The sequence below is a fragment of the Musca autumnalis genome, unplaced genomic scaffold, assembly GCF_047663935.1.
Source record: "Musca autumnalis isolate F117 unplaced genomic scaffold, ASM4766393v1 scaffold_5, whole genome shotgun sequence".
NCBI classification, from domain to species: Eukaryota; Metazoa; Arthropoda; class Insecta; order Diptera; family Muscidae; genus Musca; species Musca autumnalis.
This window is the reverse complement of record NW_027412088.1, coordinates 121,616,273-121,634,215: the sequence shown is the minus strand read 5'-3', so window position 1 is coordinate 121,634,215 and position 17,943 is coordinate 121,616,273. Positions and strand designations below refer to the sequence as shown.

At 35.7% G+C, this 17,943-nt stretch overlaps 1 protein-coding gene across 5 annotated transcripts in view; it reads right to left on the bottom strand.

Moving 5' to 3' along the window:
* The window catches only part of dpr13 (defective proboscis extension response 13), a 624,158-nt gene that overhangs the window by 9,410 nt on the left and 596,805 nt on the right, over positions 1-17,943 (bottom strand). For all 5 annotated transcript variants that reach the window (XM_073955866.1, XM_073955867.1, XM_073955865.1 and 2 more), the window contains one exon: positions 16,718-16,831. In XM_073955866.1, the coding sequence (XP_073811967.1) occupies positions 16,718-16,831 (114 nt within the window). The remainder of the gene's footprint in view (positions 1-16,717; positions 16,832-17,943) is intronic.

Sequence of the window (17,943 nt, the reverse complement as noted above, 5' to 3'; positions counted from 1 at the left end):
GGGATGCTGCTCTGGTAACAGCAGGCTTTTTATTGCGAATGTGGTGACTGACGATATAGTAATTCGTGTAAAATTTTTCGTAGAAGACCATTTTGTGTATCCCGCAGCGCTTGGCAAAGATATTTTAAAAGATGTTGACATTTTTATGACTTCTGATGGGTCAACGATAACACAAAAAGGGAGCTTTGGACAACAAAACTTAAAATTAAAACAAACCTCAGATATGTGTCAAAAGAACAGTTCAAAGCATAAACAAAAGGAGTGCCTTTTAGTAAAGTCCGAACATTCCAATGTAAATGAGTTACATATGAGTAGGGGAACAGACATAAGTATAGGAGATGTTGATAATATTACAGAGGTTGTAAAGGAAAATAAATTTCTTGAAGTTTGTGGTAAACGAAATAAGACTAGGGGCGGATCTCGTGAGAGAAGAGCCAGAACACAAACTAGGAAAAGGGGGAAAATTTTTACAACAGAAAGACAGATGATATTAAACCGGGAGAACTAGACGCCATTAAGCATACTAAGTTCCGACCAAGCTTACATTTTAAACAAAAGCGCAGAAGTGGTAAAAACTTCAGAGAGTTAAGCCATGACGAGAATAGCGTGTGCAAGATCGGCGAACGTGGAATCTGTATACTTGGAAAGTGGAACACGTCATCCGGGTCGAATGATACAGCAGGATGGCCGAATGTGGGAACTGGGTATAACAGACGAAGTATACGTAGTGGCCTTACCTTTCAGTAATACAACACTGTATTAAATTGTATTAGAAATACAACACTGTATGGATTAGAACTGTGTATGTACTAAAATAAGGACATCAATAATATTAAAGAGCGAGATCAACATATATACTAAAAGAGTTGTGAAATAGTTTTTAAGAAGCTTTTAGTCTTTAAGCAACCGCCAACTGTGTAAAACATCAATTTTACTAGTTTTAATAATACTAAATAAAACCTAATTCATAATGCAATTCATCAAAATTGTTTCAATGTGTTTTAGTAAAATCCTACATTAGTTTGTAACCGAATTGATAAATAAAGTTGTAATTTGAGCTTGAAGTCATAAGTTGATATTTTTTCATTATTCCAATATTTCGCAGTAATAAAATTGCATCTCCATTATTATTATTATTACTATTATTATTATTATTATTGTTATTATTATTATTATTATTATTATTATTATTATTATTATTATTATTATTATTATTATAATTATAATTATTATTATTATTATTTTTATTATTATTATTATTATTCTTACCTACCATGGAATACAGCCATCCCAAATCAAGAAGCCAAGACAATTCGTTGGTGTCATGCTTAAGTGTTCCATACCCCATTTGCCTGATTCGACAAAAAACTCAACTTAATGTTTGAGCCCAAACAGGCATAAAAGTGGTGCAAAAATTCAAGTTCTACTTAACTTAACTCATAGAATATATCAGATATCTGGGATAATCTAGAAGTTATGGCAAATTTTTATAATTGCAAAAGTTTGCTGAATTGATAAATGAATGACATTTTTCATGTTATTGGGAGTTTGAGTCACATGGAACACGTTTTGTCACATTTCAACAAAACCACTTGTTATCAATTCCACCTCCCTTAAGGAGAGTACACACCATAATTCAAAACTGACAGTCAACGTACATTTACTACAATTTCCTGGCAAATAAAAACAAAACTGTTTGGAATACAATATGCAACGTATTATTTACAGATTAGGAAAAATATTCGGCTAGACTTTGATATTAATAAAATAGACCTCGATGACTGCTTTATGTGAAGTGCTACTGTGGAGTTGAAAAGTATTAAGAATGAGTCGTTAAATTTAAGCGATAATAAATTGTGGTCTTAATATGACAATATAATATTCGAAAATATATGGATTTAGAAACTATTATTCTTCAGTTCTTCTATCCAATCCCTTAAAACAATTCGTTCCATACGCCACATTGTTCGTAACTTGACAAAGCTGGGCAATTTTTTGTTCCAGACGCCTCATAGTGTCGCGACCGTGGCCAAAAATTGTAAAAACCAAGTACCTCATAGCACAAATTTATGGATGGGAATTGATAGAAAACAAATGAATTAGAAGGAATCTGAATTTTGGTATTGATACATCAAGTAGTTTTTCTGTATGAAGATTTAAATCCGGCATTTATTGATAATCCGTATTTTTGTTCTTTTTTCCAAAAATTAATAAGTTACATTATGTTTAAATATTGAACAATTTAAAGTAACGGTCGCTACAAAAATATTTTCTATCTTGTCCGTAGTACTTAGTTCATTACTTTTGCGATGTAAATTTTAAATTTAGTGGAGTGCAACAAAATTTTGTATAAAAGTGTAATCGATATTATTTGTTGTTTGAGTTGTGAAAAGTGAGTACTTCAAATGTTTCAGTGACCACCTCACTCAGGGGTTCCCCCTTTTTAACAAAGCGTTTTGCGGTGTTGACTATAGCTCGAAAACGAATGATATATTTTCAAAATATCAATTTAAAAAAATGGTGGACAGCTTAATTCAAAATTGCATTTTTTACAAAAAATGGTTCGTTTTTGACCATTAACCCTGTGTGGCAGAACTACAAAAATCTACTAATTTTTACTATTTGTTTGATAACATAAAGGGATAATTGTAGATTCTTGCAGGTTCTGCAACAGGCATTATATGGCAAAAACCAAAAATCCTTTGCAATTCCATTTGAAAAAATATTAAAATTTTTTTTTGCGGGCACATCTACAATTTTTGGCATGAAGGTTAAGAAAAAATTCTGCTTTCCAATCTGTTCGCGTTCACAAACTTGCACGATGCGCACAAAAGTTATAGCTGTTTTTATTCTGATATAAAGAAAAAATATTTAAAAATATCTTATTTGTTGTTATGAGAAAATGTATGAATAAATCGTTAACAGCATTCCATAGCTATTCGTAGATGTTTAAATAGTTATTAAATTTATTATTATTTTCGCAAAAAATCAACAAATAATAAGAAATTTTGAAGTAAATCCAAATAATCCTGTCTCAGAGTCCGTATAAACCCTCAAAACATAAATTAAAAAATATATGCGGAATCTAGACAATGCGTAGAAAAATATGATACCAAATTTGGGTACATAAATTGCATATTATTGCAACAACAAAAGAGAAAAACTTTTTGTTGGAAAATTTGTTGCAAATATATTTTTTGGTTTGATTCGAAAAATTAGAAAAAATATTTGGGAGTTCTCCAACTATTTCGCTAAAATCCTATACAATAATTAATGTGTATTGCTAAAACTTCATCAAGAAATATGGTTTACCATCGTGGAAGCTTGATTGCTTACTGTGATAACTTATAAGGATAGGAAATTAAGAGTAATATTGAAATTACAATCAATCAAAAAATGTGGAAATTAAAAAGTCTATTATTCGCGAATTAGTTAAAATCAGTTGACGCGCATCCCTTTTTGGATACAGCGAAACAATCTTTTTCAATATCTATGCATATTACGATGTTTCACTTACCGGTCAATGTGTGCCGCCAGTTGCATCACACAATGCAAAAAAACGAAAAGTACCTCCACATTCTGTTTTTGGTAAAAAACCCATATTACTCGCGAATCTCTGTAATTTATGACACGCGTTTTCGCACATACTATAATCGGGTATAAAGGATTCCATTTATGTAAAAAATGTTAAAGAAAATCGCGGTTTAATACGCCGATTTGTCAAAATACATTTTTGCCGATTTTCGTATTTCCAAGGTATCTATATCCGAGATATTAGTGGATGGATTCGATCGCAGAAGGTCTCATTAGATCCGTCGCGTAAAAAAACAAAATTCACGCGGGGTACAAAGGAAATTGAATGGCACTTGTACATTTTAAACGAAAAAATAGGTTTTTTAAAAAAATTCACGCATCAAATATTAGCCTTTAGACTCCAATTACTGTAAGGAGCACACTCATGAGATATGCATTAAACGACGTAAACTCACGAGTTCTATAATCCTATTATGAGTTTTGAATATTTTCTGGTTGCGCGTCCGAATTATTAAAAAAAAAATTCAAAAAACCCCGAAATTCCGGCTTCAAAATGTCAATTTTAGGTGGATGCAGCGGATATATCGAAAAATTATACGCTAGTATCATATTGCCCATGAAGTATTCGTTGAGTCTTTCTTTGGGCCTATGTCTATAAAATGTAAGGTTAAGCCAGAAATCGGAAGAGAGCATAAAAAACTTGTTGGCTTCAACCCATTTTTACCTATTTTTCTACACTGATGCCAACACAGCTTCCACGAAAATAAATTTTAATAGTCGACCTTATGGGAGTCCTCCTAAAACACTTCATTTTAAAGAATTTCGATCATATCATATAGAATATGTTAATAGTTCGCGAATTCTGAATGGGTGAAACTCGGATTCATCGATTGTAAAACATTTTTGGTTTTTGCCATATATACTAAGTGGGAGTCGGTAGGTTGATCTCAGACGAATAAGAAATGTAAAGTACATTTAACTAAATAGCTAGATTGGCGAATTTATGCCTGTTTAAGTGTAAGTATTTGAGTAAAAATTTGGACATGAAATATTTTAGTGATTTTATAAAATACCCTTAAATGTCAAATTAACTGAATAATTGTAGCCAAAAATTTTTGAATAGTCTTACTGAGATGTTGAACTAATAATAAAAAAACAAACAAACATACAATTTACAGTTCCAATCAGTAGTTATTCTTTTTTGAAATTTGGCAGTTGCTTGTGGGCAACATTGGGCCATTGTGGTAATAAAGTGGTTACATTAGTGGAACATGAAAATGCTGGTTAGTGGTATTCAATGAAGTACAAAGGGTTATTGGGATATTCTGTCTTGTAAAAAATGTTGTATATTAGGGATTTGCAAGATATCAATCGGATATCTCGTGAATTAAGTGAAGTGTAGGCTAAGTGATCTGTAGTCTTGTGTGAATAACTGAAGTGAAGTCAATAAAGGAATCTAAAACGAACCCTCGTTTTATTTTGCACAAATCATAGCGGCAAAAACAACGTCTAAAACCTTGATTGCGTAACAATATGCCTTTGAATTCATTACTAAATAACAAAATAAATTTTGATACAGTGTTTCCAGTTGCGAATGTTTTGAGCAGCTCTTTATGTATATCCCCAAATCGTATTAACATCGCTTATAATTACTACAGCTTATAGCGACAGAATATCATTGGTTCGTGGCCGTCGTTATAAGCGATTTCGAGGTATCTACATATGGTACAAAAAAAATTTCTTTTGCAATTCCATTTGAAAAAATTATTACATTTTTTGCGAGCTCATCTATTATTGGTATAGAGGCTAAACAAAAAATTTAGGTTTCAAATCCGTTAGCGCTCACAAAATTGACCGATGCGCGCAAATGTAATAGCTGTTTTTATTCTCATATAAAGGAAAAATATTCAAAAATTTCATACACTGCACCCCGGGTAACTACATTTCATAAAATTCCAAAAAAATGGGGTAGTTATGCGGGAAAGGCAGTTCATGTGGGTAGTTTCAAAAATCTCATCTCAACCTTACAAAAAATGACAACAATTAGAAAACAATAAGTCATAAAATAAAACCAAGTCTAAGAGTATAATGTAAGTTATATTATTTAATCAATAAGAAATGTATTCATCTGTGATCAGAACACCATAACATAACATTCACGTAGTCATCAAAATCGATTGTCTCAGAAATATACCATTGCGGGTAATAAAGCGAGAAAAGTATTAATAAATGTTGTTTTTGGGAAAACATTTAACAGGTAAAATTGGGTACTTATAGAGAAGTAATTAACCGGGACAGTTTGAACTTATTTATATGAACAAGTTTTGGGGGGTGAAGTGTATTTGTTTTTATGAGAAAACTTATACACAAATCGTTAAAAGCATTCCATATATATTCGTAGATGTTTAAATATTTACTAAATTTTCTATTTTGATTTTCTTCGACCTTTTGTTGATATTAAATAAAGAGACGAGTGTTTTTTGAGCTTAAGGTCTTTATTGGGATGTAATTTCTTTTTTGTTGTCACCAATATTTCGTAATAGTTTACATTGCATCTTCAGGGTACATCTACAAAAAGAATGTATTATGTTTATTGTATCACAGCATAGGCTTAAAATCAACAAATAGTAAAAAAAAATCTTGAAGTAAATCTAAATATCAAGCCAAAACTTATTGTTGAAATATTGTTTCAAATATGTTTTGATTTGATTAGAAAAATTAGAAATAAATATTTGGGAGTTCTTTAAATATTTCGCTAAAATCTCATACAATAATTCATGTATTCTGCTAAAACGTCATAAGGAAATTTGGTTTACAATCACAAAAGCTTAGTTGCTTACTCTGATAACTTATAAAGATAGGAAATTAAGAGTAATTTCAAAGAGATTCTTCAAGAACCGCGGATGTTCCTCCACATTCAATTTAAGGTATCTCTGTAATTTATAACACAATATTATAATGGCGTATAAAGGATTCCATTTAGGATTAATTTTTGAAGAAAATCTCGGTTTAATGCGAGGATTTGTCAAAATGTATCTTTGTAGATATTCCTATTTTCAATGTATCTATACCCTTTTTTGTTGATGTATCCGAACGCGGAAGGGCTCATTGCAAATTTTACACGCAAATAATAGTTTTTTTTTTTAAGAAAATTTACGTATCAAATTTTGGCCTTTGGACTCCAATTACTAGGAGTACGGAGCACACTCCTGAGATATACATTAAACGACGTAAAATCGCGAGTTCTATAATCCTATTATAAATTTTACATATTATATAGTTGCACGTCCGGTTTATTGAAATAAATAAAAAAATGAAATTCAGGCTTCAAATTAGCATCAATTTTAGGTTGATACATTAAATATATCGAAAAATCACACAAGAGTATAATTTTGCCCATGGAGTATTCTTTGATTCCTTTTTTGGGCATAGGCCCATCAAATGTAAGGTTAAGCCAGAAATCGGAAAGGAAAATAAAAAAACTTGTTGGCTTCATTTTTACCCATTTTTCTACATTGATGCCAACACCGCTTCACGTAAATTATTTTTAATTGTCGATATTATGAGACCCCTCTTAAAACAATTCATTTTGAAGAAATTCAGTCATATTATATAGAATATGTCAACATTTTCGAATTCTGAAAGAGTGAACTAGGATTCATATATAGTAAAACTTTTTTGGTTTTTACCATATGTTTTTAAGCCACTGTGCCCCATTCTTTGATTTCTACAGTAGCTGTTCATTTCCGCTACACAGAGGGATTCAAAATCAACACCGTATGGTGTCAACATGAGCACGGGCGTTTTCATTTTTTTAATCTTACCACTAATGGTGTCAATGTGAGCACATGCGAGCTCAATTTTCTATATTTCGACTACAAGTGAGCATGTTCACTTTGACCACGGTACGTAGTTTACAATTTTTAAAAACAGGGTTTAAACTGTTCTTTTAAATAGGTACAAAACTGCTTATAATTGACAAATATTTATTCAAAAATGTGAGGCAAGGATTAAATTGAATATATATTTGACATTCAACTTCGAAGTGGGGACAGGGATGGTTCGTATGGCAATTTGTTAAGTTTTCTACCGTCAAAAAGTTGTAAACGTCGGAAACGTCATATACATGTATAAAACATATAAATAGTAGTAAAAGTCGTAATATCAAAAATAATCATACCAAAAAATTTTGGTATTTAAAGGTGATGGTCTCAAGTTGGCAGAAATAGGATATTCTAGTTAACAACATCGGGCTGATTTGCTAGACAAATAAACATGCACTTTGTAAATGATAAGTCAGGAGGGAAACAATTTCAAAGTCGTCATCAGACTAATGAAACTAAGCACAGAAAAGGAATTCTAGTAATATTACAATAGTAGTCCACACGTGGACTAGCTGGAATGTGCTTGCCCATACAAAAAAGGTAAACCATATTTTTTGCTGTTCTGTTGATCTATTTGAGTGAGACCCTCCTCTGAGGATTGTACTAACATATTCCCAAGGAACGTACCACCATGTACCGATGTACCAACACTGACATTTGACAAGACATATTTTCCCGTTTAGTTGATTTCCTTGGTGGTGATATCTTCGAAACCATCGACATATTAGGTCAAAGAATGACCAACAGGTTTTAATGTATGTTTTGACATTTTCGGAGCCGCAAGCATTAAAAAAACACATGTGGTTGTTCTTGTTGTAACCCCCACAGGCAGAGTTGTATCGGTGGTAAAAGAAAAGAGAAAAGAAAGAGAAGAAGGCATCTAAGCATCCACATCCAGCACTAGAAGGCGGGCCGCTAAGACTGGATGTGCCCATAGTGACTCCGGTGTCAGGTCAGTTGGATTTGCAGAACATGCGAAGAGGTGTCGTGTGATGTGCAGCGATTGGCCACATTTTGGGCAAGTGTCTGTTATCTCAGGCTGCAGAAGGGAGAGATACGTATAGAGGTACCTAGAGATGTCATACCGAAGTTGGGATAGTATCGTTCTACCTAGCTAGTGTCTCCCGCCTCGCACAACACTGCTTGTGTAGGATAAAATATGGTCTTCTACCACCCTTGTGTGAACCTGCCTCAGGGCTATTTGAATGTCAAAGTTCGTTGGGTTTTAGGGGATTTGGGGAATGTTTGGGAGCTCTTTACGGAAGTCTTTTATGATCGGTTCATCTCTTTCAGAGAAAGGTCTATTGTAGCTTGCGTTGTTTGGGTGGCCCCGTACATTTAATTGCGAGTTGTGTTGTTAATAGGGCGCAGTGTGTTTGCACCGGAAGAAGCTTTGCTTTGTGGTGTAAATGGTTTTCGGGGGCCTTGGAGTGGCGATGGGCAGTGCATTATTTTGGACACTTTGAAGATTTCCCAATTGTGAATCGCTTAGTCCTGGTAACCATGTCGGGGCTGCGTAGTCCATGAGGGGACGGCATATGGTTTTGTAGTTGGTTAGGACGGTCTCTTTGTCTTTTCCCCAGGTTCTACCAGCAAGCGCTGTGAGTTTCTTTTCCCTACGTTCCCAGCAATTATCCCAGCATGTTTACAAAACTAAAGAAGGTTGTCGAAAGTTACGCTCACAATTTTGGGGTTCTTGGTCGTCTTGATGACCCGTCCGTTTCCTTAACGTCCCTAAGGAGTATGGTGTGGTTTGTCGTATTAAAGGCCTTCGACAGGTCCAGAGCCACTTTTATTGTTCTTTTATGTGGTCTCTCGTGCTTCTTCCGGCTCTGAAGCCGTGTTGGTGATCGCCCAGGCGGAAGTGCTCAGTGAAGTACGGTAAGAGGATGGACTCGAGGATCTTCACGATCGGTGATAGAAGAGTAATGGGGGGTAGGTGCTGCCTATGTGCGCAGGTTTACCCGATTTTGGAACTGAGACTATCTTTCCGATGACCTCGAAGGTGCTGAGACAAAGGTTGAAGGTACATGCAAGATAATTTGCACCATGTTGCCCAATTTGCTTCAGCATCTTCGTTGCCAGGCCATCCGGTCCAATTGCTGTGGAGCTCTTGGTGGCTTTTATGCTTGTAAGCACATTATCCGTTGTGATTTTTTTGGTCTTAGGGTACGGGAAGCTCGTGGTAGTCTTCTTCTATCGCGGTTTGGTGGGTGTGCATGCAGGTAGCAGATTGATAGTTCTACGTTTTGCACGGTCAATGACGACGCCCCTACCAGAATTAGAAGACACTGCAACAGTTCGCCAAACATAACCATCGTGTCACCTGGGGCTGGATTCTTGTTCTATGAAAAATTGAAATGAAAAATATTTTCTTTATAATTTTTTTCATTTGATATTTATTTCCTTTATAAAATTTTTCATTTCACATTTTCATAGAAACAGAATTGAGCCCCTGGTCTGACAAATCACGTTACTTGGCAATCCGTCATTTCCATTGGATCAGACCATCTCCCCATAATTGTCTCCATTAGCAGACCACCCGATTTCATCACCTCTGAAGACCGCACGTTCGTCAATCATAGGAAAGCTGAATGGCAGAGTTTCAGAGAGTTAACCAATCACCGCTTCTGAGAACTGCCCAATCCTTCTGATGTTCGGGTAGCCGAAAGGACGTTCCGAGACATCATCACTGCTGCAGACACTCTAACTAAAGTTCTCAACTTGTCGCTAGCCACCCTCATTGTTCCCGAAGTCTGCAAAATGGGGAAGGAGGTCCCGCTACGGAAGCCAGGCAAGGATGCCAACAAAAGTGAATCGTACAGGCCGATTTCGTTTTGTCTCACGTAGCAAAGACCCTTGAGGCCTTAGTCCTCCCCAGTATCCGAGATAGCTATCAAGTTGCCGATCATCAGCATGGATTCCGTAAGTAGCACATCACGACAACAGCGCTGCACGCCATCTCCACATATATTTGTCAAAGACTCAACCAGAGACATAGATACAGTCCGGCACTCCACGCTGTGTGAGGGCATTGAGCAAACAACCCTCCGGCCAAGCTTGAAACGTTGGATTGTCAACTATATGTGTGGACGACAGTCGTACGTGGAATTCAGGAACAAGAAGTCCAAACCCCGCAGAGTGAAACAGGGAGTTTCCCAAGGTGGGGTGATATCACCGGTACTGTTTAACCTCTATCTCTTCTGCATTCCGCCTCTCCAGACGGCATCGAGATGATTGCACGATCCTGGCGTCAGGTACCCTCCCCGATGACATCTGTGAGAGACTGATCTCCTATTTAACCTATCTTACCAACTTTTTCCACGCGAGGAATATGCAGATATCCGTCACAAAATCTGTAGCCGCTCTGTTCACCACATGGACAGCGCAGTTTGGAAGAGAGTTGAATGTCGTACCTGAGGAGGCAAAGATTCTTCCAGTAAAGCAACACTATGAGATGCTTTTTGTTACCGGGTGTTACCGTGAGCTCCATCCCAATCACCATCTGCCGGTTCGGCCCGACACATTCAGGCATATCAGGAAGGATATTCATGCTCTAGAGAGGAGGGTCCAATGTTGCTGGAGGGAACCCCTAGATCAGCAGGCATATCAAGCAGGTTTAAATAGCATTCATACGGGTACAGCTGTTAAGGCCATAAGCAAATATAGTGTGAATAAAGTCCTCGGAGTAAATCCCCCATCTATCGCAGCTGAGGAGCGTCAGCTGCCACGACAAACCAGAGTCGTTTTGGCTCTACTATGCTCGAGATATTGCAATCGCTAAATTCTTATTGGGCGGATTTCGATCGCGCAGTACAAGACATCGGCCCAGTATGCGGCATGGACCCGCACGACACAAAGCCCCCTTTCAACTGCCCCGTCAAACCTACTCATCTAACTCCATCGAAGCAGCCAGTTTCCTTTTTTTAATGGACGTAATGATAGCGCACTATTAATAGTGGTCCTACACCACCAGGAACCACCACCCCGGGACCGCTCTCTCGTTACTTCGGGGTGGCGTTCATTAGTTCTCACTTATTTTGCTACTCCCCCGTCCATAATGCATTAGCATTGTGATTAAGGGTTCGATGTTGTTGTTGGTAGACTGTTCTTCCTGCCAGTACTTCTTGTATAAATGCAGAATATTTTCTCCATTTTTCATTCTTTTCTATCATTTGATTTATTACTTTTTAATATTGCTTGTTTCTTCTGCATCAATGCAGTGTGCAATTCGATGTCACCGGCGCAGAGGAGTTAGGTGAAAAATTATAGGGATAGTTGTAGGAAAGTGAAAGGGGATAGGTATGCATACTTTGATTCCTGTATTGGGGTGTAGCAGTCCTTGGACAAGGTGTCTGTTGCGTCGGTCCCCAACTACTGTGAGAACCGATGTTTGCAATATAATTTTCATACCACGGATTCGGAGAGAAGAATCGTTCGATCAAGTTCAAACCTTAGACATATACATTTTCTGAATGGATGAGCCTCAGCACAATTGCTTTTTTTGTTATCTACAACAGCCCCTTACCAAGTCCAACAGAACAGTTCCGCGTTCTTGGAGACGGTCAGATGTCCTCTTGACGTCCATGACCTCATTTTCGAAGTATGAAGCATGTACGTCATATTTAGTGACAAGCAATCTCTGGTGGGGAGATCAATATTGAGACTGAAATTGTGATCTAAGAATAGTAAAAGCCATTTACATTTCCTAAGCCTGGGTTCATCGTCTTGCTGTGCAGATTTCAAATTATCGTGAAATGCCTGAATCAAACATACGTTTTTTAACGTTACTCTGTATAACCTGATACTCGAAAAAAGATCGTGTTAATTTTATGTACAGACTTCGCCTAATAAAGCTGATCATAGTGAATATTATGAGACAGCATCGTAAAATTCAGCCGTGTGTTGGATAATGGCTATATTTTAATATAGCTTGTTTCTTCTGCATCAATGCAGTGTGCAATTCGCTTTGTTTCCCAGTGATTGCACGTGATAAGCCACTTACCTGGAACTGGAGATAGACCTAGATCCAGATTAAAGAGAAAAACGAACATACAAACATAATATTAAACACTGTTACAACAACAACATGCGGTAGTATTTGCACAAGGTGGACACCTATATGCATTGGTGAAATCTCAGGTCCTCCTGAGCATTTGAGGTGTGTCCATTCAAGACATACGTTGCATATCAACGAGTATCCCCGGGTGACCTGCTCCGAGCAGACCGGAAACACATATTGCACCGGATCTGGTTTGCTTTCGATGCCACCGGCGCAGAGGAGTTAGGTGAGAAATTATAGGGATAGTTGTAGGAAAGTGAAAGGGGATAGGTATGTATACTTTGATTCCTGTATTGGGGGTGTAGCAGTCCTTGGGCAAGGTGTCTGTTGCGTCGGTCCCGGAACATAGATCCAACTACTGTGAGAACCGATGTTTGCAATATAATTTTCATACCACGGATTCGGAGAGAAGAATCGTTTGATCAAGTTCAAACCTTAGACATATACATTTCCTGAATGGATGAGCCTCAGCACAATTGCTTTTTTTGTTATCTACAACAACCCCTTACCAAGTCCAACAGAACAGTTCCGCGTTCTTGGAGACGGTCAGATGTCCTCTTGACGTCCATGACCTCATTTTCGAAGTATGAAGCATGTACGTCACATTTAGTGACAAGCAATCTCTGGTGGGGAGATCAATATTGAGACTGAAATTGTGATCTAAGAATAGTAAAAGCCATTTACATTTCCTAAGCCTGGGTTCATCTTCTTGCTGTGCAGATTTCAAATTATCGTGAAATGCCTGAATCAAACATACGTTTTTTAACGTTACTCTGTATAACCTGATACTCGAAAAAAGATCGTGTTAATTTTATGTACAGACTTCGCTTAATAAAGCTGATCATAGTAAATATTATGAGACAGCATCGTAAAATTCAGCCGTGTGTTGGATAATGACTATATTGGGCCATATATTGGTTTTAAATTGTAGCTACAACTGTAATTTTTGGACCACTGTACACTAAATTTGATGCTATCTGACATTTATAACTTTGACGAACCTTGTATTAAGGAAGTTTAGTTTACTTTCACGAATACAATTATAATGAAATATTTAATATATTACTATATCGGTAAACTGACCGGTTAACCGAAAATAACGTAGTTGGTGAAAACCGGGATTGATTTTTAACTCATGTTACCTTGAAGTTTACCTTGTATAGTTCGACCATGAAAATAAACATACAATACAGAGAAAAGTTAACTTTTGATGATTATGATAAAAGAGCGGGCCCAATCGTTAACGACAAGTTAAGCAAAATAAAGGCGGGTCCAAATGCATTTAGACAAATTAACAGCGTATTGGGGAAACCATGAAATGCATGTGATGTTGATATTTCAGTAAATTGGAACCTGTTGTCTAACGCACAAGAAAAGTTGGAATGCCTTCTTCTTTTATTTGCCCATCCGTTGTTCGGATATAGGCGATCATACATTAAATCGGTTTACAATCATAAAATTACATTTCAAAATAAACATTTTTATATGCATATATATGGCACACAATCAAAATTCCTTTACAATTTCATTTGAAAAAAATTAAATTTTTTTTTTGCGAGCACATGTACGATTTTCGGTATAGAGGTTAAGGAAAAAATTCTGGTTTCATATCTGTTCGCGTTCACAAAATTGGCCGATGCGCGCGGTTTTTATTCTCTTATAAAGAAAATATCTTGTTTGTTGTATTGAGAAAATTTATGCATATATCAGTAACAGCATATGACATCCATCCGTGGATGCACCATAATCTCTACAATTTGTTTTTATTTTCGAGGAAAATCAGAGTCCGTATCAATCTCAAAAAAATAATTAAAAATACGTACAGAATCTAGAAAACACGTAAAAAATATGAAACCAAAATTACAAACATTGGCTTTATAAATTGCATATTATAGCAACAACAAAAGGGAAAAAACTTATTGGTTAAATATTATTCCAAGTATATTCTTTGGTTCGAAAGGAAAAATTAAAAAAAAAATATTTGGGAGTTCTCCAACAATTTCGCTAAAATCACATACAATAACAAATGCATACTGCTAAAACTTCATCAAGAATGATGGTTTACCATCGCGAAACCTTAACTCCTTACTGTGATAACTTATAAGGATAGGAAATTAAGAGTAATATTGAAATTACAATCTTTCAAAAAATATGAAAATTAAAAAGCCTGTTATTCGCGAATTAAGTCCAATTTACATATGCATATTAAATGATTTCGTTTTACGAAATCCTAGAATCAAATTAAGTGTATTTACATCTGTTTTTTGCGTCATTTGCTTACGCACACAATCGTCATTTATTTTTGTATGGTAAATGACGCAAAATGTTGCCTGTTTTAGCAAATAAATGACGAAACAGCTCTAAATGACGAAAAAGTTGCTAATGTAAATTGGACATTAGTTAAAGTCGGTTGATGCGCATCCGATTTTGGATACAGCGAATCAATCTCTTTCAATATCTATGCATATTTCGATGTTTCACTCAGCGGCCATTTTGTGCCTTCAGTTGTATTCCACAATGCCAAAAACCTTAAAGTGGGTAAAAGTCGCGCAATGTGCATACATGCATTTTAATGCGCATTCGATTTCATTAGCGCCCATATAAACAAATACGTTAATATACACCTAATTCAAATAGATTCTTCAAGAATCGCGGATGTGCCTCCACATTATATTTTGCGTAAAAGACCCATATTACTCGTGTATCTCTGTAATTTATGACACGCGTCTTCGCAAATATTATAATCGCGTACAAAGGATACCATTTATGTTAAAATTTTTAAAGAAAATCGCGGTTTAGTACACGGTTTTGTCAAAATATATTTTTGCTGATTTTCCTATTTCCAAGGTATCTATATCCGCGGTTTTAGTGGATGGGTTCGATCGCGAAGGGCTCATTAGATCAGTCGCGTATACAGTTTTTGGTTTTAGACTCCAATTACTAGGATGCTGTAAGGAGCACACTCAAGAGATATACATTTAACGACGTAAAATTACGAGTTCTATAATCCTATTATGAGTTTGGAATATTGTCTTGTTTCGCGTCCTTAAAACAATTCAAAAAACCCCGAAATTCCGGCTTCAAAATGTCAGCATCAATTTTAGGTGGATGCAGTGGATATATCGAAAAATCATACATAGGTCTATAAAATGTAAGCTTAACCAGAAATCAGAAGGGAATATAAAAAAAAACTTGTTGGCTTAAACACATTTTTAACAGTTTTCTACATTGATGCTAACACAGCTTCCACGAATATTAATTTTAATGGTCGACATTATCGGATCCCTACTAAAACACTTCATTATAATGAATTTCAGTCATACTTCATAGAATATGTTAACAGTTCCGAATTCTGAACGGGTGAAACTCGGATTCATCGATTGTGAAACAATTTTTGGTTTTTACCATATTTTCAATTCATATTGTCGCCAGTTCTATATTTGTGGCCGCCCTAAACAAGTTCCTTTCGTCATAGTAGCCGGTCCAGTCATGAATATTTGGATGAGCTGGTATTTATCATTATGTGCTCAAAATTTGAGATTTTTGGTTTATCATTGTTTTTATCAGTTGTGGATCCAAGTTCATTGTTCTTACGGCTACATTGTTAATAGCTCGATCCGTGCAGGATATTTCAAAAAAAAAAAATACTTCATATTCAAATGCCTCAAGCTTTTTTTCATCTTTGGCTTTAATCATCCATGTCTCTGCTGCACATAGTAGTGTATACCATACATTACATTTCACAAACCGGTTTTGGTCCTACCTCAAATTCGGATATACCTAACTCAAACCCATTCCTTAATATCTTCTAGAGAATAAAAGTCACCTTTAAAAAAAGGGATATTTTGTGAATATTTTGCAAATACACTTTTGGTGCAGAACTGAAAGCGAATGGGTAAGTCGTTACTCAAATACAATTGTGGACTAGCTTGATGACTTCGAATCAGGCGGTTAATTGGATATGCTTTTGGTGAACCTTTATTACCACAATTTCCTATATCAAGAAATTGTCATGGATTCATGATTCATTGTTTATTCTGAAAGAACCTTTGTGTCGACCGTTGTTATAAGCATTTTCATTCAGCAGATTCATTATCAAGAGATTAACCATAAGTCAGTGGTTTAAATTTAAAATATTATGATCACAATATTATTTTAAATGTTGTGCAAATTTAAATTATTCCAAAGTATAATTTTAATTGGATAATAAACGCTAAAAGGAAAATGTTATTATTACCTTTAAATATATGGACCAAAACGCTTGCCGGCTGAGTGTTACTTGCAACACAAGTATAATTTCCTGAGTGTTCACGTTTTGTATTGGAGACTACTAGTTCTGAAGATTGGAAATCTGAAAAAGGAAGGAAATATAGTATTATTGTGTAAGCGTTTTATAATATTACTCATAATTTAAAATTATTTCTGATGGGACCTTTTTCGGGCTAAAATTCAAATACTTATTAAATGATTGTAGTTTTGAAAGAAAAATTATATATTGTGTCAGTTATTTGTTAAAGTTAAAGTGACGTTCGCAACTAACCTTAAATTTTAGTCGGCCATAAAACAATTATAATAATTAACCCGCAAACATCTCATACGGGACATGGGAGACTTTTCTCATATCAATGAGTGCACCCCGATTCATATTAGCTCAATGATATGGGACCTACTGTTTATCGCCGAGTCCGAACGGCGTGTCTTAAGACACCACTTTTAGAGAAGTTTTACATGCCTGAAATACTGAGGAAATGTCGCCAACATTTCTGCGAACCCACGACCTTCAGCGTGCAAGGCGGGTTTACACCATAGCCGTCCAAGAAGAGGGCACACAAAATTCTCAATATTTGCAACTTTTGACAGTGTGTTAGTAACGTTGTATGCACGCATGCTGCAAAACAAAAACAAATCAAATCATTTGTGTGCTCTTTCGTTGCGTTCGGGTCGTGTGTGTGTGAATTGCCGAAAAACTTCGTAACTTTAACTATACCAAAGCACGACATTGGTTTACACTACGGTGGCATCCAAAAATAATTAAAAACTCCAGCTTAAGCAATCAAATGAGATTGAATCTTCAACAATAAACAAAAAAAAACAGTAATTAAAAACTGTTTTTAAACATTTCTTTTTGATAATTGTTATGAAAGGCATGTGAAACGCGCTTAAAATTTTCAGTGTCGTAAAATCTAAGTGATGATTTTCTTCGTTTCAATTATCACAGCAAATAAGCAAAATAGTTGTGCGATTGGTCGAGTTAAGGGGTTATCCCTAGTTGCGCAGGCCAAAAAAAAAACTAATTGTTCATGATTTTTTCAGCGAAACTACCAATATTTTTAAGTAGCTCTTCTTTTCATCTGAAGGAGCATATCTTAAGCTACTTTCGGCATTTTTTCTTGTTGACAAATATTGCATAGTTTTGGGGTATATGGCTACCTTTCAACCCCTTTTTTGTAAAAACGTTATGCG